Source organism: Vanellus vanellus (genome assembly GCF_965231255.1).
Source record: "Vanellus vanellus genome assembly, chromosome: 2".
NCBI classification, from domain to species: Eukaryota; Metazoa; Chordata; class Aves; order Charadriiformes; family Charadriidae; genus Vanellus; species Vanellus vanellus.
Window position 1 is genome coordinate 99,590,879 of NC_138906.1, and position 26,917 is coordinate 99,617,795.

At 39.9% G+C, this 26,917-nt stretch overlaps 1 protein-coding gene across 1 annotated transcript; it reads left to right on the top strand.

Moving 5' to 3' along the window:
• Positions 1-2,611: 2,611 nt before the first annotated feature.
• Positions 2,612-26,211, top strand: LOC309669382 (sodium-dependent neutral amino acid transporter B(0)AT1; the record flags this gene model as incomplete). The annotated part of the gene is made up of 12 exons (XM_082480030.1): positions 2,612-2,813; positions 11,484-11,624; positions 13,181-13,318; positions 14,647-14,828; positions 15,584-15,694; positions 16,433-16,545; positions 18,789-18,917; positions 20,452-20,608; positions 21,345-21,549; positions 22,146-22,305; positions 24,630-24,792; positions 26,002-26,211. 12 exons carry the CDS (start codon positions 2,612-2,614, stop codon positions 26,209-26,211), a joined length of 1,911 nt encoding a protein of 636 aa, XP_082336156.1.
• Between the last annotated feature and the right edge of the window lie 706 nt (positions 26,212-26,917).

Consider the following 26,917-nt stretch of genomic DNA (forward strand, 5'->3'; position numbering starts at 1 on the left):
GATAGATAACTAACAACCACGGCAGCCTGGCATCACCCAAGTAAGATAAACTTCTCCGGAAAGACATTTTGGATTAAATCAGTAGAATGCAACCTGGAATGTATTTTTGGATCCTGATGGAAACCGCTTGCACGTGAAACTTAACAGTGAGAAGTTTTCAGATTGTAATAATACAAGTGTGAATTTATTTCATATCCTATTGATTTGTCCTCATATTACTTGATTCCCAAAGGAAGCTACATTAGTTCCTTCCATGCCTGCTTGCATTGTGCTTAAGAAGAAACATGCTATTTTAGGTTCAATAAATTCTATACAGAATTTTGATTGTGAAAGATTTCTTATTACATAGAGTCATTAGATTGTAGTTGTAAGATATGTTGCCCGGACATGATGTAATCATGATCTGATTCAGTGGTTGAAAGAAGGTCTGCACACAACTTTGCAAAGCTGTAGAACTGAAGCTTACAAGTCAGGGAATGTATGAATATTACAAAATAAATTAGGGGAGGGTGTTGTTTCTTCCTATTTGTCTTCTGTTCAGTCTTTATTACTGCCTCATGTTCCCTACAGCATGAATATAAAGATTATCCTCCAGGGATTCAGGAGGCAGAATAATAATCCAGATGACTTGTGAGCTCCTGGACTGTGCAGTTTCTTGCTATTGACCAAAAGGTCAATGTCTTTCTCCAAAAAGAAGTTGAAGAGCTGCAATTTGAAAGTTCTCTATTGCCACTTATAAGTGAAAATTTATTTTTCTAGAAAAGGGAAATACTGTAAAGGTAATCTTTTTGGACTTCAGTAAAGCAGTTGCTACTTGACCACAACTGGATGTATTAGGTGAGCTAAGTAGGAGATATAAAGTAAACAAAGAACTAGGTAAAGATCTGATGATGATGGTAAGCTGTGCTGAAAGCAGAAATGATGGTCCAAGAGGTTACTAATGCAGTTCCTCAAGGATCAGTTAGGAACAGTCTTTTGTCATTCTTTCACTAATGACTAAGGGCAAAAAGCAGTAGCATGTTACCAAAATACTCATGGCACAACCCAGAAGTGTTCAGAATGCTGAAAAAGTATCACTCAGGATGAACTCAGTAGTTCAATGTACTGCAGTAACAGTGACTGAATGAAATTTAAAATATGCTTTTGGTAACTTAGAAAAAGAAATTCTCATGCAAGCCAGGAAATATTAGACCTGCCAAAGGAGAAGAAAGACTTTGATCCAGTGGTTAATCAGGAGATAGCTCATCCACAGAGCTGATGGGGTCATGAAAAAGGCAAGTGCCATTGCAAGGCAGACTAATAAAGATAGTTTAAGTAATGTCAGGGAAATATTAATACCTTATAACAAGGCACAGAGAAAATCTATCTGGGTTAATGTATACAGTTGTCCATGTCAAGGATGAAGACTTTTTTTTGTAACTTTTCTGTTCAAGAGGTAATGAACAGCCTTCTTGGGGCATGAGGACTAAAGTTCTAGACCAGCCTTTTAGAAACAGGGAGTACAAAAAAATCAGTTTTGAAGCAACACGATAAGGTTGCAAAGGGATGTTGTGATGTGTTCATCTTCTTTGGCAGGGGCTGGACTTACAAGACCCATTCTAGTTCTTTGTTTTGACCACCCAGAATCATTATATTCAATGAACCTGTAGGGCTTAGTTGACAAAATTCTTTCTTACGACATATACTGTGTTAGATTTTATGTATAGTTTTCCATGGCAAGTACTTACCTTTCAATAACACTGAGGTACAAATAAAAAAAGGCTTGTTGTGATTGTACCGAAAGAATGAGGATGTGAGTGGTATCTGTGATGTTTGTTAACCAGTGTCTTTTTTATTTTTGACCAGTGTATCATAGGGTCATGAAAAGGTGAAGGGACCTTTGATTTCAAGTCCATTTACAAGAAAGATGTTGTGTTCTTCAGACCTTGTTCTATAATGATTAGAAGCATTAGGGTAAGCAAATTAAGCTTATGATTTTAAAGGTCAAATTTTATAATCCCTTTCATTCTTCATCCTTTTTGTCAGAGCATTTAGTACAGTAAGATCTCTTACAGAGAAGGAGGAACATGTTTCTTTAATTATCATGAAATGTACAATTTTGTAAGCATATGCTATGGGAAACTGAATGTGATGGTGATTCACAAGCAGTTTATCTCTCTGATAAAAAATAGTATGAAACCTCTATATTGAGTCTGAGGCCAGTGGAATCTTTTTACTCCATATTTGCTAGGGCTATATATATATTTAAGTGAGTTCAAACAGGGGAGTGGCGAGGGGTGTTTCATAACCTTATAGGCGATTACATTTTATAGCCAAATTATCTCCTGAATTACATTAGCTGAAATCAATGTCTCCCACTAGATGAGCAGAGTGTTCCATACAACCTTGACAGATAAAGCATTAATAAGTGTCAGAGCTGACTTGGTCAATCGAATGATTTGCTGACGCTTCTTTTTACCACAAGCCTGCACTTTCAAGTTTAGTGCCAAAGGTTCACTATATATAGCTGGAGACAGCAAATAGATGTTCTCTTTTTGCACAGATTTCTAACTAGCTGCCTGTTTCGTTATCTCCTCTCTGGGGCAGCGTTTTCAGTCAGGAAATTGGAAATATGGTGAAGCTACAGTTGCCCAATCCTGGCCTGGAGGACAGGATACCTTCCCATGGAGAACTTGAGGTCCTTGAGAAAGAAGAGGCAGACTCCAGACCAAAATGGGATAACAAGGCTCAGTATATGCTGACGTGCGTAGGGTTTTGTGTGGGCTTAGGAAATGTGTGGCGGTTTCCGTATCTCTGTCAGAGCCACGGAGGAGGTATGTCTTTAATATATCTTAACTAACTTTCGCTATAAACTAGGTTTAATCCTTTTTTGGGGGGGAAAAAAATAATGGAATATGTTTAGAACTGGTCAGTTCCTGTAAGAACGGTGATGTTAATCTCTAGAAGACTGTCTAATGGAGAAGGTTGTTTCACAGGTTATGAACACCCAGTGAAGTCGTGTTAGTGGTGGAAAAAAAAGAAGGGACTGGTTTTATTTCAGGACGCAGGATTGATCTAGTCAGTTTTGCACTGTCATGTACATAGTATGTTTTCTCAATCTAAATCTGTTACTTACATACATACATATGTATGTAATGTATACTTAAAAAAATTGATAAACTACTTGGAAGTATAATTCTGATCATCGTCCCAAATGATCTTTTCATAATAGGGTTTTCATTGGTTTTGGACTGATCTGTGTATCGGCTGTAGGGTCACTGTGTGTGTAATTTATGATGGGAGTAACAGCATGAAAGCAGTTAACGTTAAGAATATGCTTTTAGCTGTTGGTGTTATTAAGTCATTTAAAGTCCAAATGTATGCTATTTACCATAGAATTTACTGTGACTCCTTAGGGTTCAGGTTAGTACTGAAGGACCATACTAAAATTTTGTTTCACTTTTTGCTCTTTGTTTTTAAAGGCTATCTTGAGCTGAACCATTACTGAAATATTATATGACAGCATAAATTTCTCATTTTCTGATAGTCTTTTCTGCCCACTATGTACTTGTTATCTGCATTTCACTCTAGGGTATCTGTAAAAAGTGTTTTTTCCTTCATAATATTTGATCTTGAATGAAAACTTTTGGCTTAAGGAACAGCATTTCAAAGTAAATTTCATTAAATGTACACAGTGAGATGTTTAAAAACTGCTCTTCCGAGGCAGAGGAGGGACCAAGGAGGGCTCTGTGGGGAGTTGTTGGTACAAATTCAGGGACATTTAACAACAGATGACTCAGTTGCAAGAAGAGATGCTTTTAACATTGAGATTTTTCTGACATGGGCTGGTGTTTAGAGTTTGCAGTGCAAACTGAAGGTCATTTGCAGCGCAGCCAACTCTTGTAACAAAAAAGTTACAAGACAAAAAAAAAATCATGACAACTTTTCCATGTGTGACAATTTTAATTTGAAGAAGAGGATGGATATCTCCAAAATTCATGGCACTTACTGGCTTCTCGGGTTCTACTTAATCTTAGAAACCCTGTTTCCCAGGGTTGATTTATAGGCACTGTCCTGCTTTTCTGTCTGTCTTTCCTTTCCCTCATGTTCTAGCCGTATGAAATGCAGCTGAAAAGTGAACATCCAACAAACACAGAGAACTTGATATGGATCATGGTTTTCTGACTGATGTCAGTGAAGGTTTATGAATTGCTTGTGTGTGTGTCTGTCAGTTCTGTATTTTAATTTATCTTTTGGCAGCAATTATTTTTCTTTCTCATCATCCTGTGGTTTGTCCTTGCTCGGGAACACTAACAACAGTTATCCCCCAAAACCAACAGTTCTTCTTGCTTCCCTGGGGCTCTCTCACTCAAATTTTAGGCAGAAGTTGAGAGGCAGCACATAGCAAAGAAATGACGTAGCTGGCTCTGGGCTTAGAGCTACTGTACAGATATGTGTCCCTGCAATCAGACATGCTACTTTCTCTATCAGTTCTTCTGCATAGCCCCAAATGCTATGACTCTTATCAGTACATAAAAGTGAGGAGCAATGCCTTCCCAAGGCTTCATAGAAAGGACTCCTTAACTGCATCGCACGTGGGTGAGGGTGGAGAGCTGTTGTGCAATCCCTCCTCCCCCTGTGCTGCACTTCAGCCTCTTCTGGGAGGTCCAAATCCAACTCCTGCAACCACTGCCATCCTCTCATTACAGTTCTCCAACTTCTCCCTTCGATCAGAAAAAAGAAATTACTCTTTCTGGTTTTGGCTGGATGGCTTTGAATTTGAACGTGTGACTATCCGTATTGTAAAAACAGATCTTGAAGTTCTTATTGCTGAAGATGTTTTGTTGCTGAGACATTTTCTGCCTCATGAGATTTCCTGGCTCCTGCAATCTCTAATTCCCATTCAGCCGTGTTCACAACATAGTAGACACCCAGTAGATGCAGCACTCTGCATCATCTTTCATTGCACAGACACTCTTAAGTCTGGTATCAACTACCTCCAGCTGGAAATAGGTATTTACTAGACATTTGGGGCAAGTTTTGCCTTACTCTTTGCCACTCAACACAGTGGCCAAGATGATTCATTCATCCTTGCATTCGTGTGGCCCACTGAGGGACACAGGCATGCCTCTGTAACAGAGTAGGGGAAAGCTGCAACGTTATGCACCTTCTTCCAAGTTAACTGAAACAAAGCATAAGTCACACTTGTGAGTGTGCTGAGGAACCTCCATTTCTCCCTACTCTGTTCAGTGCCTTTACCCTGGATGATGTATGTCTTCATACTTTGGGTCTTCAAGATACGTCTTCACTGAATCCTGGGTGCAGAGCAGCAGGAATCCCTGCTGCTGCTCTCTTTCACTGGAGATGGGGATTATGCTGCTCCTCAGCCTGTCCCTGGCATGTTTATTTTACAGCGTCCTAAACCTCACTTTGGATATGATGGTGGATTATGGCCGTGCATTAAGAGATAAAAAAGCATAAAGCTAATTACCATACAGTAAATATCTGTTGAGCATGAGAATAAGTCCCATGTGATCACATAATTAGAGGTTGTCTCATAAGGTGCATGCAGAACCAAGGTTGCATAGACTACCTCATGAAAACAGTTTCTAATTTCCGAAGTTGGCTTTGCTATCTTAACTTCTTTCTTTTTGAAACATGAGTTATATGGATGAACGTTTGGAGTCATTTAGCGCAGGTGAGGTCTGGTAGCCAGGGTGTAGATAGTATTTCAGCAAGGACGCTCCCAGATGAGGTTGGATGTCCACCTACTTTGTGAATCAGTGTTTGCACATTTTATATCCCTTATGAAACATAACCAGATTACACTGAAGTATAAAATTTACCCTTGTAGGACTTGGACTTCAAGGAAGGTGAATTTTTTCTCTCCAAATTGACTGTAGTGAAGGTAGTTAGGAACACTGAGTTGTATAGATAGCTCTTATTTTCAGATGTTTGAACTTAAGCCTAGAATGATTTGAGGGCTGCCTCTTCCTACACGCAACGCTATGATAGTGTTTTAACATCGTGATAACCCAAATACACAAAAAGAAAATGGTGGTTACATAATTTACTTACTTCTGTTGTCATAGATAACGAGCTTATATTTTTTAAAAATGGAATACTTACCCCCGTAAAATTGGGTAGAGTAAAGCACATTTTATCCTTTTCACATCTTAAAAGTTGTAAAATACATGATTACCACAGGTGAACTAGATTTCAATATACACGCAATGTAAAAGCTACAGTGTTTGCCTCAGTGCTTTCACTGGCTTAATGAGATTGAATTTCCCTTTTCATGTGATAGCTATCTCTGACATTGCACATAGCTTTTGTTTAATCTTTATTGAGCAAATTGTCATTTAATCAACAGTTGAACATTTTTGTTTCAGCCCTGATGAGTATTATAAAAAAGAGCATGTATATTTAATGTTTAAACCGTCGATATTTAAAAAAAAGGTCTTTAAGTCTACAGCTCGCATATGCTGCAGTAAACCTTGCCACTGCGTGAGGGAGAATTCATCTCTGTGCACGCCACACTGAACAAAGTGACAGCAATGACATCAACAGTTCCTTCCTGGACTACCCTCACTACAGCTGAGGTCTAAGAATATGATAGTATAGAAAAACATCTCCATCTAAAGTCTACCTGTCTTCCCTTTGTGAAGAATTAGGTGAAAGCAATAATATTTTTTTTCAATTTCACATTAGAAACTCTTAGATTAAAGAGAGAGTAATAGCTATACAGATGTTCAAAGCAAATATTATATGTTCTGAAATACAGTACTGAAATAGGGGGAGAATCTAATATCTCAGCTGTAAGGTTTTCAGACTGGAAAGATAACTCATTGTTTATATCTGTCTGTACAACATTTATTTTCAGATCATTGGTTTATTTGTTAGGTTCATAAAATTGTGACAGCTCAAAAAGCATTGATTATTTTTTTTTATGTCCCATATTGCAGCTTTGCAGAATCGTTGTCACTTTTTTTTTTCCCCATTATAGCTTCTTTGAGAAAGGTTGGGGAGAAATTGAGAGAAATGGAAAATACAACAGAGTTAGATTTCTGAGCTGGCTGTTAGAATTGAACCCTGGAAAGAGAAAAAGCCAAGAAAGGGAATAGAAGTGGCGTAAATAATTGAGATCTCCAGTTTTATTTCTCTTGAAAATTTACAAATATTCCTGCAGCTAAATATAGGTGGTGTTACTTAATTGTCCAGTTCTAACACATCACACTCTGCATTTTTAAATTATCGAGCTACTGTGCTACACATGGATGGCCCTTCAAGCTAGAACTGTTTTATTTGTATTTGTTTTCGTAGGGATATAAATTCTGCACTGCAGGTGCATACGCACACCATGTATTTTATGTCCGTGATAGTGAAAGGGGTGGATGGAGACCCTCCTTCTTCATTTGTGTCCATCCCAGAACTTGAAATTTATTTCCCAGTGACTCCAGGGTAGTGAGGAAGCTGGGCATCTGCAAGCAGGCAGTTGGTCAGGACACCTTTTTCACATGATAGATGGCTTCACAAAAGGCATTCTTTCCCCTTTTTGTGGCTGCGCGAGGAAGGTCATGGAGTCGCTTTATCTGACTGCTCTGTCAAAGATGTGTCATGTTTAAAGACTTCTTTCATGACATCTTAATAAAGGTCCCTCTGTAAGTATCTCGAGACCTCAGGAAATCGCCTGAGGTTGATAGAGCACTCGTGGCATGTCCACCACAGAAGATGGTTCAATTCTGAGAGTCTTGCAGCAAATTTGATGCTCTGTGCTGTCCACAGGGAGAGTTACCATGTAGGGGCAGTGCTGTTGCTGAATCTCCCTTTCTTGGAGGGTGAGGAACGACGTCTACCCAGGCTGCTAGACCTCTGTGAGTAGAGGTGCTCTATGCATCTAAGGTTTGCAAGAATGTCTCAAGCATGGAAAAAATGGAGCCCAAATTAGAACATCAATGAGCCTGCTTTCACTGAAAGCGGAAAGTTGAGACTACCTTTGAATGCTTTCTAAAGGAAATGCTTCTGTTGTTTCGTAGGAAATGGCCTGATCTTCCCTCTCTTCCACTGGCAGTGGTTGTCACTAACAAAAAAAATATTTTCTTTGACAGGTATGATAAGAAGCAAGTGGTCATAGATTGAAAGGACTATAAAGGCTGTGTATTTCCTTACACAACAAGATCTTTGACCAGGGGGAGAATTTCTAATCAAGTCCTTAAGCGATCTCACCGTGAGCTGATGAAAACATGTGACGTGTCTCCATTAGGAGTAAGGATAGTTAAGCAATGCACCTTATCAGAATTATCTGCCAGTCCGTTCTTAAGTTTCAAGAGATGATCTAAAATGACTGCAAGTTGAGTTCCAAAGGGTAACAAGGGCTTACCCCGAGTGCAAACGAGGAATATTTGGATCAGGTAGCTGTACAAATCCATCTTCTGGATTTAATTACTACCCTTGCTGAGGAAGGGCTTTGCCAGAGAGCAGTGAGATTGCGGTACAGCAGAGACCTATCCAGCATCTGAAAGGGGAGGTAAAAAGAAAAGATCCAGACAGAGCAGCCATACAAACTCTGTAGGGTCAGGTTTCTGACTCTTAGGAGGTGTCTTGGGCTTAAAACAGAGAGAATGCTCTGCAACTAAAAATTGCTGGTGCAAATACAATTATCTCGTCCTTATCTCATCTCACTCTCATGAGAGCTCCTCAACAAAGTGTGACCGGAGGGAAGGCGTGTGCCAGCCTGACATGAGTTTGGAGCACATGACATAGTTCTGGCTGCTTGCAGCTCCAGGCATTGATAAGCAACTTTGCCTCTGTGAAAGGCCAGAGGCTCTGTGTGTGGAGGCTGTCCCAGTGACCCTCCCAGGTAGGAAGGAAGCCATCGGGATGTAGGGGGATGGATCTCAATGGTGAGAGGGCACTCCTTGCGTACACTGCAAAAATCCTGTTTTCTGTGAAAGCAAGAATGAAACAGTTGAGAGAAGTGTTATTCACAGAAATAGGGTGGTGTATCAGTAGAGAACAAACTCTTTGAAGCCAAATCTTCTTGCACTGCATGTCTAATCAGATGAAGAGGGGCCCTTACGTGCGTGCCAGTGCACGTTCCAGCACAGCTAAACAAGTCCATGCAGATAAAACGGGACAAAACATTAGAAATGCCAGAAACTGTCTGAAAGGACAGAGGGAGTCAGTTCCTTGCAGTGACTGAGTCTGACACAGTTTCAACAAATGCCAGAACCTCTGCCAGAGTTGGGTAAGACTTTTGCACCATCAACAATGACTCCAGGGCACAGGCAGCTGAAGAGTACATCACCATTTCTGGCGCAGTTGCCTTTCAGCAGCCAGTCAGTAAGGCACGGAGAGGACTGCCCCATTACACCTGACATTAGCAGCTCTTGCTGCCTGTAATTTTGTAGAAGTCCCTGGAGAGTGGTGGGAAGACAGAGTAGAAGAACCTTTTCTTGGAAGTGATCCTAGTCCCTCTAAAATTGAAATATGCCCTGTATGTTTCACATGTTTGTGGTGTGAAAATACGTATTTGGAACTACACGAGTCAGGAGGTGATTGCTGTAGCACTGATGCCATTTGTAATGGTATCTCAGCTAAGACCACAGTGCTAAGTTTGGATTTGCAACTAGAGGAGTTCTGTTTCCTCAAATCTAAGGTGGACGAACATCCTTCATTCCTTTCTGGCATTGCAAAATAGTCACCTTCCTCCAAGGTGAGAGAGTACCAGCTTGAGGCTCCTAGATCTAACACGTAGCTGCTCCCCACTAATGCAAGGCTTTTGTTCTTGCATGGCCTCTGGAAAAGGGAATGTTGCTGAGATGTGAGAAGTGGGCAAGAAAACAAATGGGATACTGTCCTCCTTGGTGATGATGCCCGTATTATCCATTTTCCAAGATGACAGACTGATACAGAAGAAAGAGAGGAAGAGCCAGCAGGGTTGCAAGTTTAGCAAACCTCTCTACAAATAATTCATAATGAGCCCTTCAATTTTTCACTAATAAAAAATATGTCCTGAGTCAGTTATTCTTCTCTCTCTCCTTTGAAACCTCTTCAGTTTTTCAGTCTCCATTTTTACAGTGATAGATAGTTTTTAATGCATGCAAGATGAGCTAAACTGATTTTGAAAAATGTTAAATTTTTAGTAATAAGTTTTTGCATTGCTAAATGACATGCTTTGCAGAAGTCTGAGAATATCATGTCTGTACAGCTACCTTTGGCAACTGACTTCAAGAAAAAAATGTATTTTCTGGCACATCAGTGATTAGTCATTCAACCTGATGTGTGGCATGTGCATTTTTGAAGTGCTCAGCATTTTGAATATTTTACAAGCATTGTATGTATTCAAAACTACTGGTTTTGATTAGCAAATCTTAAAAATATCAATGAAAGACAGGTAAATAACTAATGTTACTTCTATTCCATAGGAGTAGAAAGTAAAAGGTATAGTTGGATGATTTCATTATAATAGTGGCCACTTGATACAATACTGTTTTTAGGAGACTTTATTGAAGTACATAGATAATGAAGACTGCAGAAATGATTGTTTCTAAAACTGTGGTGTAGATGACATCAAGAAGATACTCATGGGGCAGACAAGCATGCAGTTTAGCTCTTCCAAAAAACATTCAACTGCCTTGAATTCAAAACTGTAGTTTCCATTCTTCAAATTTCCTCTTTCACTTGCTATCTGATTTTTGTTGCTTACCTGAGAAAAAAGTCAGCAAATACCCAAACCTGAACCATTCACATACTGTTTTCTGGGTTTTTTTAATGCACTTTGATTATTTTATGCCTATGATTAGGAAGTTAAGTCTTCTTTTAATGACAGATAACCATAATTCTAATTTGTAGTAATATTCAAGCATTTGAGTCTGCACTTTGGTATTCCAGTGTGGTGTTACATGTTATCGCCCATGTCCGAGGTACACTTTATTCAGGAAAAAAAGAATTTAAAAAACTTGTCCTATACTTGTCATAACAACGTTTGAACCCTGGACTTCAGATCATTTCTATTCAGACATGAAAGCTGTTGAACACAGCTGCCAGGAAGTTATTGGTTATTTCATGTAGACAGCCCCAGGCTCCTGCCTAATCTCTCGAGGTATCTTGCTTAGATCATTTAACTACTTCATATAATTTGCATGATTCACAATTATAAAACCATAATCTTTTGCAGAAAAAAAAAAAAAAAAAAGTGATTCTAGGAAGGCACCTACCTTTTCTCCACTTGCAATCCGAAGGTGGCTTCTTCAAAGTTTAACCTTGGGAGTGTATATTTGTCACTTGGGAAGAGTAAGAATTCCTACCTGAAACCACATATGTGATGAAGTCCCCTGCTTGGAAGGGGCATGGTTCAGAAACTGGAGGAGGGTTTCTACAAGTATGCTTACAACTCTCTTGCTGTTTCAAAAGCCCTCAGACCTAAAGTTTGTGCTTTGTTGTAGTACTTTACTGATGGGAAACATCTTTTTTTTTTTTTTCTTTTTTCGTATCCATTTCAGGAGCCTTCATGATCCCTTTCCTGATTTTGCTAGTCCTGGAGGGTATCCCCCTGCTTCATCTTGAGTTTGCCATTGGTCAAAGGCTGAGGAAAGGCAGTGTGGGTGTCTGGAGCTCTATCCACCCTACCCTGAAAGGGGTTGGTAAGTCTGAAGAGGATATAAAAAGCCACCTGAGAAAGCACAAGTCTCTGAACTGATAACCTTAAGAGCAAAGCTTCAGGATTTTGTTCTGGTGTGTCATAAGAGATTCCAGGATCTATTCTTTTTCCCTTCTCACTAACTCTCCATTGACAGAACACATTAATCACGATAAGGCACTATGACAATGTTGTGTCCATGTTCCCAGGGACTGTGGGTCCAATTAAACCCTTTCTCTAGTTTGAGAACACTTTTGGGCGTCAGAGATATTTTCTGTATTTGATATTGGCTGTTTTTACCATTAGGATGAACATTTAAGTGGCCAAAAACTTGTTCTGCAACTATTCATTGGATAAGTAGTAGTTGAATCTTTCTCTAAGCTGGTCTACAAGACCTCAGCTCTATATAACGCTACTTTCCTATATCTGAGAGAGGTACCACGCTAAAAGCCACGGAGATGGTATTTTGCAGAAAATACTTCTGCACATCTGTATTAGACTTCTAAGTATTCAAACACTCTAGCCGACAATGTAGTAAAAACAGCACGATGCAGCATTAAAAACACCACAGGTACCTCATTACACAGGAAACACAGGAGGTGCTATCTGAACATCGGGAAACACTGGGAGGGTGATCAAGTACTGGCACAGGCTGCTCAGAGATGTTGTGGAGTCTCCATCCTTGAATATATTCAAAATCTGCCTGGACTCGGTCCTGGACAACTGGCTGTAGGTGGCCCTGCTTGAGCAGGGGCTGGACAAGATGACCTCCAGTCGGCCCTTCCCACCTCAGCTGTTCTGTGATTCTGTGATTACCACACACTTGAAAAGGAAGAAATGCAGCCAGTGAGGACGTTTGTTGGGATTCCACTGCATCTGTAAACCATTTTCAAAAGATACTTGTTCATTGCATCTGGAATTTTTCAAACTTCTTCAGAACCTAAGAGCCCTCAGGAGCTAATCATTAGCTTTTACTGTCTGCCGGAGAAGTCACCAGAGGTTAGTTACTTGGGAGCAAGCGGACAAGGAGAGTTACCAGCTTGAATCCTGCACCTTTTCACAGACTGTGCCTCCTGGCAGCTATCCATCCTATACAACAAAGATTAGCCAAATGCACCTGCTGATCTCTGCAATGCCATTGTGGAAGGGAAAGATAATCTTGGTGTCATTTAGGCAAAATCCCCAGTCAGTTGAGCATGTACCCAGCATCCCAAACTCTCTAGATATCAGCAGGCAAGACCGTGAAGAGGATTATGCAGTGTCTGTAGGGAGTTAGTCCACTCATGATGCTGGCTTCTAAGTGGGTGTCAGCTTCAGTCCCAAAGTAGCTTTAGGCTGTACATTTATGTAGGACTCATCTGTCCAACCTTTACGTAGCAAATTCACAGTGGTTAAACCTACGTCCAAAATAAAGAAAGGCGAGGGGAAAGGCTGTTAGCCATGGAACTAGGATGGGGAGGAGATTAGGGAAAAGTTGAGGTTCATACCATATATTTTGATATGTCTTGAAGACAAGAGCATTGAAATTTACATTGTGTTCTGATTTTATTTTTTTTTTAGGGATAGCGGCAATGTTTGTATCCTTCCTGGTGGGTTTATATTATAACACTATTATTGCCTGGGTAATGTGGTATTTCTTCAACTCCTTCCAAGAGCCCCTGCCTTGGAGTAGCTGTCCTCTCAACGACAACAGAACAGGTATATTTTATGAAATACCGTATTTTGTTGCACAGCACATTTTTCTGTTTCTAGCAATTAGCCCAATTGAGCCTCTTTCTGTAAAACAGCAGCAAGGCACGGCAGTCCTGTCAGGAACATTGTGCTATTTCAATACTTGCATTTTGTAAAAATTCACATTATATGAAGTGTGATCGACGCTTAATCTTTGAGCCAAACTTTGACTTTTTATATGAAACTTCAGGGCTGATTTTGACAGATGCCTTCACATACAGAATATTCACAAAGAGCACGTCTAGCATAAATATTAACATTTTCCAGATTTTGACAATGTGTTTCATCCACCTCTTCACCAACAGCCCCTCTGTTAGCATACTGAAAAGGATAAAAAAAAGAAAAAAGAAAAAAGAGATGTGTAATCCATATGAAACACCTGCATCTATAGATATGACAACAGCCTATAGGTCCTTGAAGACTGCTTGGTGACAGCAGCTTTGTTTTCCATAGTCAGCCCTGCATGAAACTGTACGAAGCAGGTTCTTCTGGTGGGTCAGTAAACAGTTCTTCAGAGAGCTTTGGTCGTCTCCTCCCAGAATAAGTATAAAAAGCCTCATATAAGGGCAGGCCAGGGCAGAATACTGCACAGGTCAGCGCATTGCATGGAGCTGAGCATCTGACCTGAGCTAACAAGACCTTGAACGATGCCCCACAAACAAGAAAGACAAAGTATTGCTGATCCGAAGGAGGTGTGGGAGGGGAAGAGCCGCCTGGCTGCAGGAAGCTGTGGGCAGGTGCCCACACTCCATCAGGCAAAAAAGAGCAGGACACATGTGGAAAGCCCAAAGTTGTTTGTGTTGGTTTTTTTGTTGTGTTTTTTGTTTGTTTGTTTTTTTAATGATGAGGTAGGAAGTGTACAATCATTGAAAAACATCTGCCTAACTGCTTTTCTTCCACTAAAAAAAAATACATATTCCACGCAATGTACATACATTTATGCTCAGAAATCCTTTCCACACTTTCTTTGGCACAAGAGGCTTCTAACCTCATACTTTTGTAGGAAAAAAGAAAAAAATATAGATAGAAGAGTCTTTGAGGGAGCTGCAAAGATTTTATCTGCGTGGTTGTATTAACAGAAATAATAATAAAATCTGTATTAAAACCCTTGTTAAACAATTCTCTTTTAAATGTCTAATTTTTCGACAAAACCAGCCTCTAAGAATTTGAAATTTGCCAACAACATATTCATTGACATTAGGTGGTATAATTTAGAACACTGGTGTTTTTTATTTAACTTTTTTTTTCCAAGTAAATAAAAGACATACAGAATGACAACCATTTTGTGGTTACAGATTACATAGAAGAGTGTGCCAAGAGCTCTCCTGTAGATTATTTCTGGTACAGAGAAACATTAAACATCTCCACTTCCATTGAAGATTCAGGCAATATACAGTGGTGGCTTTTGTTATGTTTAACATGTGCATGGGGTGTACTGTACGTGTGCACAATCAGAGGCATCGAAACAACAGGAAAGGTACTCTATTTTGGTTTTTTTATGAGTGATATTCATTATGGTGTTGTGATTTTTTATTCATACAGACTTAATCATACTATAGAGACTGCCTGTTTCTTGAGTAAAAGCATGTGTAAAACTTCATGTTTGTCAGCACTGGAGTTGCTTTTAGAAGAAGGAAGCTGAATGAAATGGAATTTGATTTGATTTGATTTGATTTATGTGGAGATTTTTGTGAGTAATTTGGCTTCCTTGTCCTAGTAAAGCATTCTTTCGGTATTACCACCTTAACATTAATATTAACCTTTAATGCAGGATCGAGGGACACTGTCTTTTTGCTATGGCCATTCTCTTCAAAACATACATGTACAGACTCATTTGAGTTTGTGCTAGTCCTTAATATTACCTCTCTAAAAGTGATCAATGTTTTGCTGCCCAGCAAAGCCCTAAGAGCCCATCTTTGCACTGGCAGCATCAACCTGATCTCAGGAAGTAGATTATTTTTCATGCTGCTTTTGAATGAGTTGAATTTCAACAATGACAATTTGTCTTAAATGGAGCACTATATCTGTAAAAATGTTTATTATCAAAATGTACTGCACATACTGTTTCTCTTGAACATAGTTTTCTGTAGTATGTTAATTGTGACTTGCTTGAAACTTGACGTAATTTTTAATGAGTACCTTGTTTATTCCCTTCTTTTCTTCCCTGCAGTGCTATTTTTGTTGAAGTCTTTTGTTTTATTTAAGTGTTTTATTTACATGCTTCTTCTACAGGCCGTGTATGTAACATCAACTCTTCCCTACCTGGTGCTTACCATTTTTCTAATCCGCGGCTTGACACTGAAAGGATCAACCAACGGAATTGTGTATCTCTTCACTCCTAATGTAAGTCATTGCATGGTTCGTCCCTTAGTGAAACTCCATGTATTTAAGAACCAGTTGATAATTATTCTCCTCCATTGGTGCTTTTCTAACTATCACTAAGACACCTTTAAAATGTTCATTCTGGGAGGTGAATCCTTTGCATCAGATGTAAAATATACCTATACACATACATTCTCTCTCACTCTCTCCCACCCTCCATCAAAGTCTGTTATAAAAAATGGAAGAATCATCACAGATTATGTTGCCGTAAGGCGGCTTGCTTTCTTTTCCTGTATTCTAGTTAAGGATGAGTCTAACTTTAAAGTACAAATCACCCAGCTGGGAGTAGAACCCATCTAATCAGTATGGCTTTATGGACAAAAGATCTAAGAGAATAGTTTAACTGTACAACAGTTTTTAAACAAAAGTAAAAGGAGTTTCATTTTCCATTTGAAGACATCTGAATGGTCGTTATTAATGCTAAAGAATAAACACCTTTTCTGGAAGCTGTCAGCTGTGGAAAGTAATTTGTTTACCATTTTGCAAAATACTTGTAGAAAACCTACAGATAGGTTTTCTTTTTGAAAAAAAAAAAAAAAAGTAAGTTTGACAGAAATATTGACATATTTATTAAGGTTCTTCAAAAATGGTAAGTTCTGCATGGTTAACATTCTTGTTTTAGTTATTTTTTTAAATCCCTCATATTCGGTCTGAAGAGAAATGTTGCATATGCTTAAAGCTGTATTTCTGATGCCGCAGGTTACTGAGCTGGCTAACCCAGTGACATGGCTGGACGCGGGTGCTCAGGTGTTTTACTCTTTCTCCCTGGCCTTCGGAGGCCTCATTTCATTCTCCAGTTACAACTCTGTTCAGTAAGTAGCCAGGCAAAAGCCAAATTTTATATGAATATTTCATTCTTTCAAATGAAGCATGTCCACTGTCATTACGCAGTAATTACCTGGGACCTGGACATCATCCCCTCAGCCACATAAGGCACATCTCTGACTGATCCTAACTCTCCCGAGCCAAGATTTCAGGTCCCAGTGCTGGCTGATTTCCTGCAGGAGGATGTGGTGGCGCAGGCTGGAAAGGAGAAGACTGGCCGCCCACCACCAGCTGATGAGCAGAAGCTTCATTTGCAGGGGTGCTCAATGCACAGCATTGCCCTTTGCCTCCACGCTGTCAGACCTGGGTGATGGTACACACATTTCAAAGCAATTTACAGACCACAATTTAAATCTTTATCTTAGAGATTAGAAGATATATCTAGGAAGATATAGCTAGGGCCAGGGAAGAGATGGGGTAAACTTCCATCACCTGGGAAATGACCCGGTCAGCAAATTATGACATGGTAGTATATTTTACACTCACCCTCTCAAAATAATTGGAGCAACCACCAGTGCCTCTTGGTGCCTTCCATCCTTTCAGGACCGTCCTCTTGAAAGACAAACTGTGCAGCATTCTCTCAACCTGATATTTTTGATAAATGTCTCCGACTTACGTTTTGGTTATCTGGTTTGGTCATGCATTCAGAAGTCTGTGTTTCAGTTTTGGTTCAGGTCTGATGACACCACACCAACATTTCCATCACTGATGTAATTTCCTGCCACCACTCTTGGTTTCAGGTGTTTTTCAAAACTATGTCTGGAACTTTTGGTGCCTGTGAGTCTCAGTGCGAGGTGACAAGCCCCACTTCAGGTCCAAGTCAAACTTCCCACAACCATGAGGAGCAGGGCTGAGAATGTTCCACATCACTCCAAAAGACCCAAAGAAAAGGAGAGGTGTCCTCCTGCATTTCCAACGCACAGGGCTGTTCCTTCAATTCTCAATCATTCACATCTTAAGGAGGAAACTGCAGAAAGTAATGAAATTCCCGTGGAGATATAAGACAAAAAAGATGCAAATACCATAGTGTTACACTGTGGTGTTGGGTCACCTGCAGTCTAGCACCAGCTGGACCAGGTGTGAGCAACCCTGCTCCCAGATGGTTTGGGAGTATAACCACCTCAGGAAATACTTTGAGGTTTCAATGCCATCAGGGATTCCCTCATTCATAACCAGGACGAGCTTGAGTATCTTACTTTCTCTGCAGGGAAGAAATATTTTTATCAAGCCTGCCATGGAGAATCTCGTGTTACAGTGACAACACTGACATGAGAGTACAGGAAAGAATTTCAATTCAATGCCTTCCGCCCACTAGAGACCCGTTTGCCATGCTGTAAATGAGGAAAGGTCACACTGTCACACATCTTGGCTGGACAGGCTTGTCTTTCCTCTCCTCTTGAAGATGATCAGAAAATTAAATATGACAACATCAATTTAATCTCAATAGTCCTCTCTTGCCTAAGAGAAATACAATATCTAAAGATTTACAGCCTTCTCATAAAACCATTAACTAATTTAATATTGATTCTTTATCTTCTCTCTCAGATGAAGTGTCTTTCTGGCTCTGCAATTTTTTCATCTTAGCACAGATACACTGGCAAGTGCCCGCAGCACAGAAGGCTCTACTAAGCAGTCGAACTTTCACAACGTAATAGCTGGTCTGCCCAATCTTATGAGCATAATGTTCCACCGTATTTCCAAAACTTGAGGATTTTTCGAACCATGTTCTTTCCGACAATCAAACAAAACTGTTCCCAAGTGCTCTTGGCTTCTGCAACTTCACCATACCAAAGTGCTACGGAAATTTTTGGTCACTTTTCGCTACTGACTGTCCTAATTCAAACCCAAATCTTGCATCTTGCAGCAGAACACCCCAACAGCTTACACCAATGTGTGTCTGCACACGTGCGTGCCAGGCATGAAAAGGAGGAGATGTACTTTTTTTGCTTTCCATGTTTTAGTTTCCATGAGCCACATATATAAACAGCTCAGGCAGTTATTCCATATGAATAGGATTATTTGAGGGGGAAAAGAAAGCATAGCTATTAAAGCTATTAAGTTTTAATTCACTAAATCTATCTTTAACAGCTGTACTTGTATACTCTTAGAGAGCATACTGATGTACCTGTGCACCTGTAGACTATTTTTTCGTTAGTCTTGGTAGCTGGTTTTTAGTATTTATTTTAGGAATGTGTTTGAAATCCATTCTTTTTTTCTCTTTGAATTGCAGCAACAACTGTGAGAAAGATGCCCTGATTATCTCGGTGATCAATGGTTTCACATCCATCTATGCAGCAACTGTCATATACTCCATCATTGGGTTCAGAGCCACCGAAAGATATGATGACTGTTTTGACAAGTAAGTTATTGAAAAAAAAAAAAAACAAAACAGAATATAAAGATGTTCTTTTGGCTGAGGTAGCTCTGTTAGCCTGATGATAATGGATTTATTGTTTCTGAGAAATTGCAGCTCCTGACCCATGTGGTATCAGACCACTCATTACTTCAAAAAATATAAACCATGTGGTATCAACCCCATAGGGAGCGATAATTATTTGAGCCACCTTATTTCCTAGATAAATGTTGCGTAAGCAACCATATTTTACATTATTCCCTGGTGTTTCCAAAAAGTGACAAGGGAGGAAGAAGATATTCCATATTTTAATGTGGGTTTTTTGAAACAGTTCTTTCAAATATAACTGCAGTTTATGTAACAATTTCTATTTACATAAACGTAGATTCAGTTCGTGACACATTATTTCACTAAAACATGCTAGAATGTCTATAGTTTTAGACGTAAATGTGAAAAACTAATCATTTGCAGCAATGGATATGAAACATGTTCTGAAGGAATGCATTTACTTAACTGGATAAGGCAAGTTTCAATAAAACTGGTTCTGTGAAAAATTGGATTTTACGTTACATACTTCAAAACCAACCAAACAAAAGATACTAGACTGCTATTGCTGCTATTTCTACTATGGCTGATGTCAAATCCCCAAATGCCTCTTGGCATAGTGGCCAAAATATGCAGCTCTGCCTTGGAGATCACGTGCAATGAGCTACCAAAAACACTGCCCATTTTAAGAAAGCTCCCCGTGACCAGGCAGTTCTAAAAGTCCACCAGGGTCCTGGCCACAGCGGGATCATGGTGTAGGCGCCTCAGGTACTGCTAGTGACTCTACGTACTACATTGGGAAATTACCCAAATTAATCAATTAAATTCTTCCCATTTTAATTCACTAGATGAAGCTTTACTGTCCACTGAAAAATTGTCTAGAAATGCCGCAAAAAGAAAAAAAGAAGCAGAATTCACAATAATCAACGCCTGCTGAGCTGACATATGGCATGAATGTAACACACCCTGGTGCCTGTGTCAGCTCTGTATTTAGGTCGCGTCCTGGAGAGTTTAAATGCTTAGGTGTCATCAGAAGTACCTAATTTTACCAGAGCAATTCAGACTCCTTTCTAAGCGGGGCTGCCGGACCCTGCAGGTTGCAGTCAAGCTCCTCCACATCAGCTGTAAAATTGCATGGTACATAACTGAGAACACCTTACGCGCTCCCAGAAGCTGCTCAATCTGGGAACTGGTGGCCAGTCCGCAGTGCAAAGACGGGCACCTAACTTCCGCAGAGGTCCCTGGAGTGCCCATGCATTTAGCTGTCATCCCTGCAGTGTTAGACTCACCTTGAAAGAAGAAAGAAAGAACCGCACGCACACAAAACTGCTGGACTTCCCAATCTCAAAATCTGATCCTGAGCAACAGAAGCATTGCTTTCTTTGTATCTTTATAAAGGCCATCGTGCTCTTAATAGCTTGCTTGATGTTGAAAATGAATCCTGAGGATGCTTAAAAAGAAACAATTCCAAATTACTTGTGTTTCACTTTTTCAGAAATATTCTTACTCTGATGAATGCATTTGATTTGCCAGAAGGTAATGTAACACAAGATAACTTTGAACAAATGCAGCAGCTATGTAACATGACTAACTCGAACATTTTTGCACAACTGAAGTTTGAAACCTGTAATCTGGAGAGTTTCCTGAATGACGTAAGTTTAACGCCCTGACTCATATCGATACCATAAATACAGTAGGAATGCAGAGCAATTTTTTAATTGCCTAATGCCTTTTCTTCTGAGGTTGTTGGTTTTTCATATATTTCCACTGAGAGATAGCAATTGGATTGGAATGCTCTTGGGCTGAAGAACTACTTTTGTTTACCCCGTTTTGCTTTTGAAGAGATAAACTGTTTAATTCCTCTGAAAAGTATTGGCAATCTGTCAGACTAGTAACTAAAACCACGAGTGTTCTAGGCTGACCTCATGTAGCTGGCAACATAGCAGCAGGTATTTCTCTGGAACAAACTGGTTGCAGCCATGGTGGGACAAGATGACTAGGGAAGAGACTCCCAGAGTGAGGAAACAGCTGGAGCAAGCCCTGTCCCCATCAGTACGAGTGTGTCACAACGCAGAAAGAATGGACCTTGACACCGGGGTGAAAAAAAGTTACAGGAAGAATGAAATGGGTGCACCTTTTTTTGTTTGTTTGTTTGTTTTTTTTTTGGTTGAAAAGCTGGTGAATTACAGATGAAAATAGGTGTCCATGTGATAGAATTTGTATTATTAGAGTAAATATACTTCTGCATTAGGAGGTCTTTGTGGAAAGAAAAAGCATAAGTATTGTGGTATGGTGTAGCATACACCATGTCTAGTGAATACCAATGTAAATCTAAGTGCTGCGCGATGTTGATGAGCCTAGTTTTGGAGCTTCTGAAATCTTCCACAGGGAGTCGAAGGAACTGGCTTAGCCTTTATTGTCTTCACTGAAGCTATCACCAAAATGCCTGTCTCACCTTTGTGGTCCATTCTCTTCTTCATCATGCTCTTCTGCTTGGGTTTGTCATCTATGTTTGGAAATATGGAAGGCGTCCTTGTACCTTTACAAGATCTTAAGATTATACCTCCCAAAGTGCCTAAGGAACTTGTCACTGGTAAGTGGTTTTTTAGAGACAAGTGAATCCCTCCTCAGGAGGGAATAGCTTGTATGCTGAAAAATCAACCCACCACCCACCTACTTTCTCATCTGACATGGTCCTAAGACCCCTAGATGACCTGCTGAAGGTTTTCTCCTGTCCCCCCATGGGGCAGCTCCTGTGAGGTTCCTTCTGAGCCTGCAGACAGCTGCTCCCCCCGTGGCTTGTCCATCAGCCCGCTCATCACGATGATCATCATGTCCCCTCTTGAGAAGCTGGAGGACCCGAGTCCTTCACCTGGGCAGGATTTCGCTCAGTGCCACCTTGTCCCACCAACTAGGAGGAAGAGGACCCATTTTCTCTCCTCAGCCTTCTCCCGTTTTGGTTGCAGCATCTCCCCCCTGCGCAATGATGGGAGAGTTTTGCCATTTTACCTGCATAGAAGCGTGCCTCCTCAGAGTACCATTAAAAAAGAAAGTGGATACCTTCAGGCTGCAACTGAAATAAAAGTTACTTATAAAGCTTTCTGGATACTGGGAAAATGTCTTACTTTTTTTTTTTCTTTTTCTTTCTTTGCCTAAATGTGCTGTTGCTTTGTTTGGTTTTTTTCACAGGTCTCATTTGTGTGGGGTCTTACTTGCTAGCTTTTATTTTTGTGCTGAACTCTGGTAACTACTGGCTGGCTCTATTTGACAGTTTTGCTGGCTCTATTCCCTTGCTAATAATTGCATTTTGTGAGATGTTTTCAGTCGTCTACATTTATGGAATAGACAGGTAAGAAATACAAGTTAAACATTACTAGAAACAAGTGCATAAATCGGTTAGTTGTATAGCTGCAATCTTGCTACATCTCGGTGCATAGAATTTCTGTTATGGAAATCACTGAACTCATGCAACTGTAGTGTCAGGTTGCTTACATGATTTAGGTTTCTGAAATAGTTCTTGACAAAAAGAACAAATGCTTTGTTAAGGGTGCAGTGGGGATTTTTATTTGTACATGAAAGCTTCCCACTTTATTAATACATTATAATAGATAATGCTCTATAACAATCAGCTGAAATAAACACATGCATAAGATATTGCAAGAAAATATTAAGCATTAAGAAGTGCTCTAGAGTATAATAATATGAGTGCAAATATTTTATTTTCAAAGTAGGCATCAAATGTACTTATTTGCAACAGTTAACATAATGGCCACTGTAACTCATTTACATTTTAAATATGGTGACATTTACAGCAAATCTTCTTCAGGATAATTGCATTAAATATTTATTGAGCAGGAGCAAAGTACAAGCACGTTGGCACTGAGCTGAAAGTTTAAAACAGAGGTATATCCCAGGGGTGTTTAAAGAGGACGCTAAACGATACCGTCCCCAGCAGGGATCTCCAGGCAGGCTGCAGATATTGTTTTACAGCAGGATGCAAATCCAAGGCTACCGAGACACGTTCTTAGCTGACAGGTTCAGGACTTTATCAGTTGTAGCAGAGAGTAATTAATCCTATCAACTTCCTAGAGATGTAATAAATCGAGTTTCACCATCTTTCTGTTCATAAGTAATACATAAGAAATACAAAAAAAAAAGAGCGGGGACTTCAATCACCCATAGGTTTTGCTTGAACGTGTGCCAGGCCCTCCAGCTGTGCTGCTGCTGGCGATGGGGTGAATGCCCTCGTGGCCAATCTTCCCATACTTAGAGTCTTATATTACCTGAGGCGGCATGAATCAATTTAGGTAAATTAGACGAGCGGAGGGAGTACCCTAAAGAAAGAGGGCTTATTTTGATTTGTTAAGCACAGAAAAGTCTGTGTTGATCACTTTTCCTTCCCTTTAAAATCTCAGAACACTTTACAAAGTCAAATGGAAACTATTCTCAGGACTCAAACATGGGCTGAGACCATAGAGGGGTGGGGGTCAATTCAGAAAAGTGCTTCACACCAAACTTTCATGTTCTTGGCCAGTACACATTGCTGTAGCCCTCTTTGAGAACAGAGCTTTTCAGGGGTGCCCGAAGGTGGTGTTGTCTGCTCCAGATTAATTTCTGTGACCTTTTTCTGAGAAAGGGTCATTGGTAAAAAGATGGCTCTCCCGCTTGAAGGAGAACCTGAGTGTTACCCATGACACTCACGTGAACTACACCTGGATGCGCTCTGCAGTCAAGACAGGGGTCTCCGTGTCATTTTCAGAATGATCCCTAGATCTCGGAAGTTAGAGATGAAAAGATAAAATAAACTTACGTAGTAATTGAGACTCAACTGAATTCTGTGTGTCGTTCACAGCTGTAGGACCAACTGAATAGTCCCTTCAGACTTACCGCCATAGGATACGCAGGAAAGCCAGACAAGAGGACTAACAATAGAAGCCCCAAACTTCCAAAATATCTGTTTTTGAAGAAGTGTGTGCACATGGTGCTGCATCATATGTAGAGGTCATAAATTGGTTGAGGACTGATGCAGACAGTATCAGTCTCAATACAGGGGTTGTTTCTTCTTGTGGAGATATTTTTGCCCCATTGTCCATTGCATGCTGTATGAATAACCCAAGCAACACATTTGTAGGGTTCTTAATAATTCTTAATAATGTGTAAAGTTAAATATTGTTTCAGTATTCAGCCTGAGAAAACTGATAGAAATCCAAATTAAGCATTAATGCACATAATTTTTAAAATTACTCCAATTTGCTTTTGCTTATTTTTAATCTTGTGTCATTCCTTTTAATTTATGCAGCTCTGAGATGCTTACCAAAAATCCTGAACCAATACTGCAATATGTTATAGGGAAAGCCCATATGCTTTGACTTTTGTGCCGAAACTATTTCACATATGCTTCACATACTTCTTGAACAAAGTACATTTCCAAAAATAATTTTCCTGACTTATTTTTGTGAACTGGGAATTCTAGCACGGTTGCAGTGGTATCTACTTTAATTTGAACTACCACTACAGGTCTAACTCCTGATGTTGTTGTCGGTCCTTGTTTCACATTGTCATCAGCAAAGGGCAGCACAGCTTAGGTGTAGTTTGAACTTTCCTGTTCGTGGGCAGGCACCCTTTGATCCTCACCAGTTTTTATTGTCCTGAACTTGCCTTTTTTGTTTCTAGGTTTAACAAGGATATTGAGTTCATGATTGGACACAAGCCCAACATTTTCTGGCAGATTACCTGGAGAGTTATCAGTCCTCTCATTATGTTAGTTATCTTCTTCTTCTATTTTGTGGTGAAAGTCAATGAAGAACTGCTTTACAGCGTTTGGGACCCTAGCTATGTAAGTATATAAACCCAAAAGATTTATTTAGAATATTGTATACATTCTTCTTTAATACAAGAGTCATAGTCAGTTATATTCATCTCCCATCCAAAACAGTTTTCCAGTAAAAAACTTACTACAAGACATAAAGTAATAATAAAAACTTACACTGGGAAAAATAACTTCTAAATTCAGCTGTGATGACTGCAACTGTTATATAGTGACACCTGAGTAGCTTTTCCAAAGTGGACAAAACCAAAACCAGTCCAGTTGTCGGGCAAGGCTGAAACAGATGTCAGTTCACTGGTGGGGATTATAGACAAGCTGGAAATGTCACAACCTTTCTACGTTGACAAATGTTGTGAAACCATTTTGATATTGCACTTGTTTCTGTGTGCATTTAAAATCACAGCACTGCTGTCGTGCTGGTTACTCATCACTGACAGGCGAAATGAGTATTAACTAATAATAATAACCAGACTTCTCCTTTCCTCTTCCAAATGTATTGGTATGATTAAAATTATAATTGCAGCAATAAGTTACCTACTTTTCCTTCCCTCCCCTTGCAGAATAAAAAGCTGTATGTGGTAAAGAAAAGGGAAGGACATACTAGAAAAAATGCGGGTCCCATCATTTTCTCCATTGCCCCATCTCTTCCCTGCCTGTCTAGCTCTGCTTTTTGTTCTCTGGCCTTATACCAGTAGCCACCCTTAAAGCAGCAACAGTCATGCAGCATACTTGATTTGTAAAGATGGTTTTTATTTTCATAAGAGAGATACAGGAGGGGAGAGAAAGGAAAATGGGGAAATGGGGCCGCTTGCTTATCTCCTCCTCGGCAACTTCACTTCCTTCCTCACTCTTTGATTTTAGCCTTCCCACCCAAAGGCTGTTTGGCCACCAAGCCCTCGTGGCCTGTGAGCCCTCCACGGCCTCACACTCCTTTTAGCCCGGGAAGGGCGCCAGGAGCAGTCCCACCAGTTTCCCTTCCTGGCTTTTGCTTCTTTCATGCCATCTTCTCTCCATCGCTTTTAAGTAAACATAAGTCCAGAACAGCTGTGACTGGAAACCCTTGAGCCGGAAACTGCTGTGTAATTGGCAAATTATTGTGGCATTGTGACTAGCTACTGCTCTGATTACATTTTTGATCTGTTGAATTATCGAACCTGTGCATGTTCCCAGGTATTTGCTCCTCACGACTTTCTACAACTTGATTGTTTGCTCTTACAGGAGAATTTCCCCAAAACACAGAAGGTTGAATATCCCAACTGGGTGTATGCTATTATTGTAATCCTCGCTGGAGTGCCTAGTTTGGCCATCCCTGTCTTTGCCATCTACAAAGCCATCAGAAATTGCTGTCAGAAAAAAAATGATCGTATGGGCCTTATGACCTCCACATCTGAAACTTCTGTTAATGGAAACTTAAAGAATTCAGCATAAAAACCATTTAAAAATGTGGAAGAATGTTTCATCAGTGAGAAAAGTAAAAATATTTTATTTAAAGAATCCGGAATTATTTTATTTTATTTTTTTTTCATAAACAGATAACTATGTGTTGTTTCCAGGTAAACATTTGTTTACTTTACAATGCAATGCGCTGTGAAGAGTTAATGGCTTGGATCCTGGAAGCAAAATAGCCACATTGCAAGTGATTGGGGGCCCATGCCAAATCACTTGTCCTTCTTCTGGTTTTGAAGCCAGCTTGTTTGAAACTGGCTTGCAGTTCTCCATTTGGGGGTGCACAGCACTTGACATGCCATAAGTGACTCTTCCGTCTCCAATCATTCTGGTTGGGTGGCCAATATGAAGGATAATTTAAAACTGACTTCTCTTGCACATTAAATTGTTTTACTTTACATGCCACTATGTTGCACAAAGCCACCAATATTGTCTTATGCAGAAGTTTAAAATATTTAATAAAAATATTTCTAAGTATGAGAATGACATTTTGATTCATTTATAATTCTGGATTTTTTACTAATTCATAGAATCATAGAATAGTTTGGGTTAGAAGGATCTTTTAAAGTCCAACCTCCCCTGCAATGAGCAGGGACATCTTCCACTAGATGAGGTTGCTCAGAGCCCTGTCCAACCAGACCTTGAATGTTTCCAGGGATGGCACTTCGACCACCTCTCTGGGCAACCT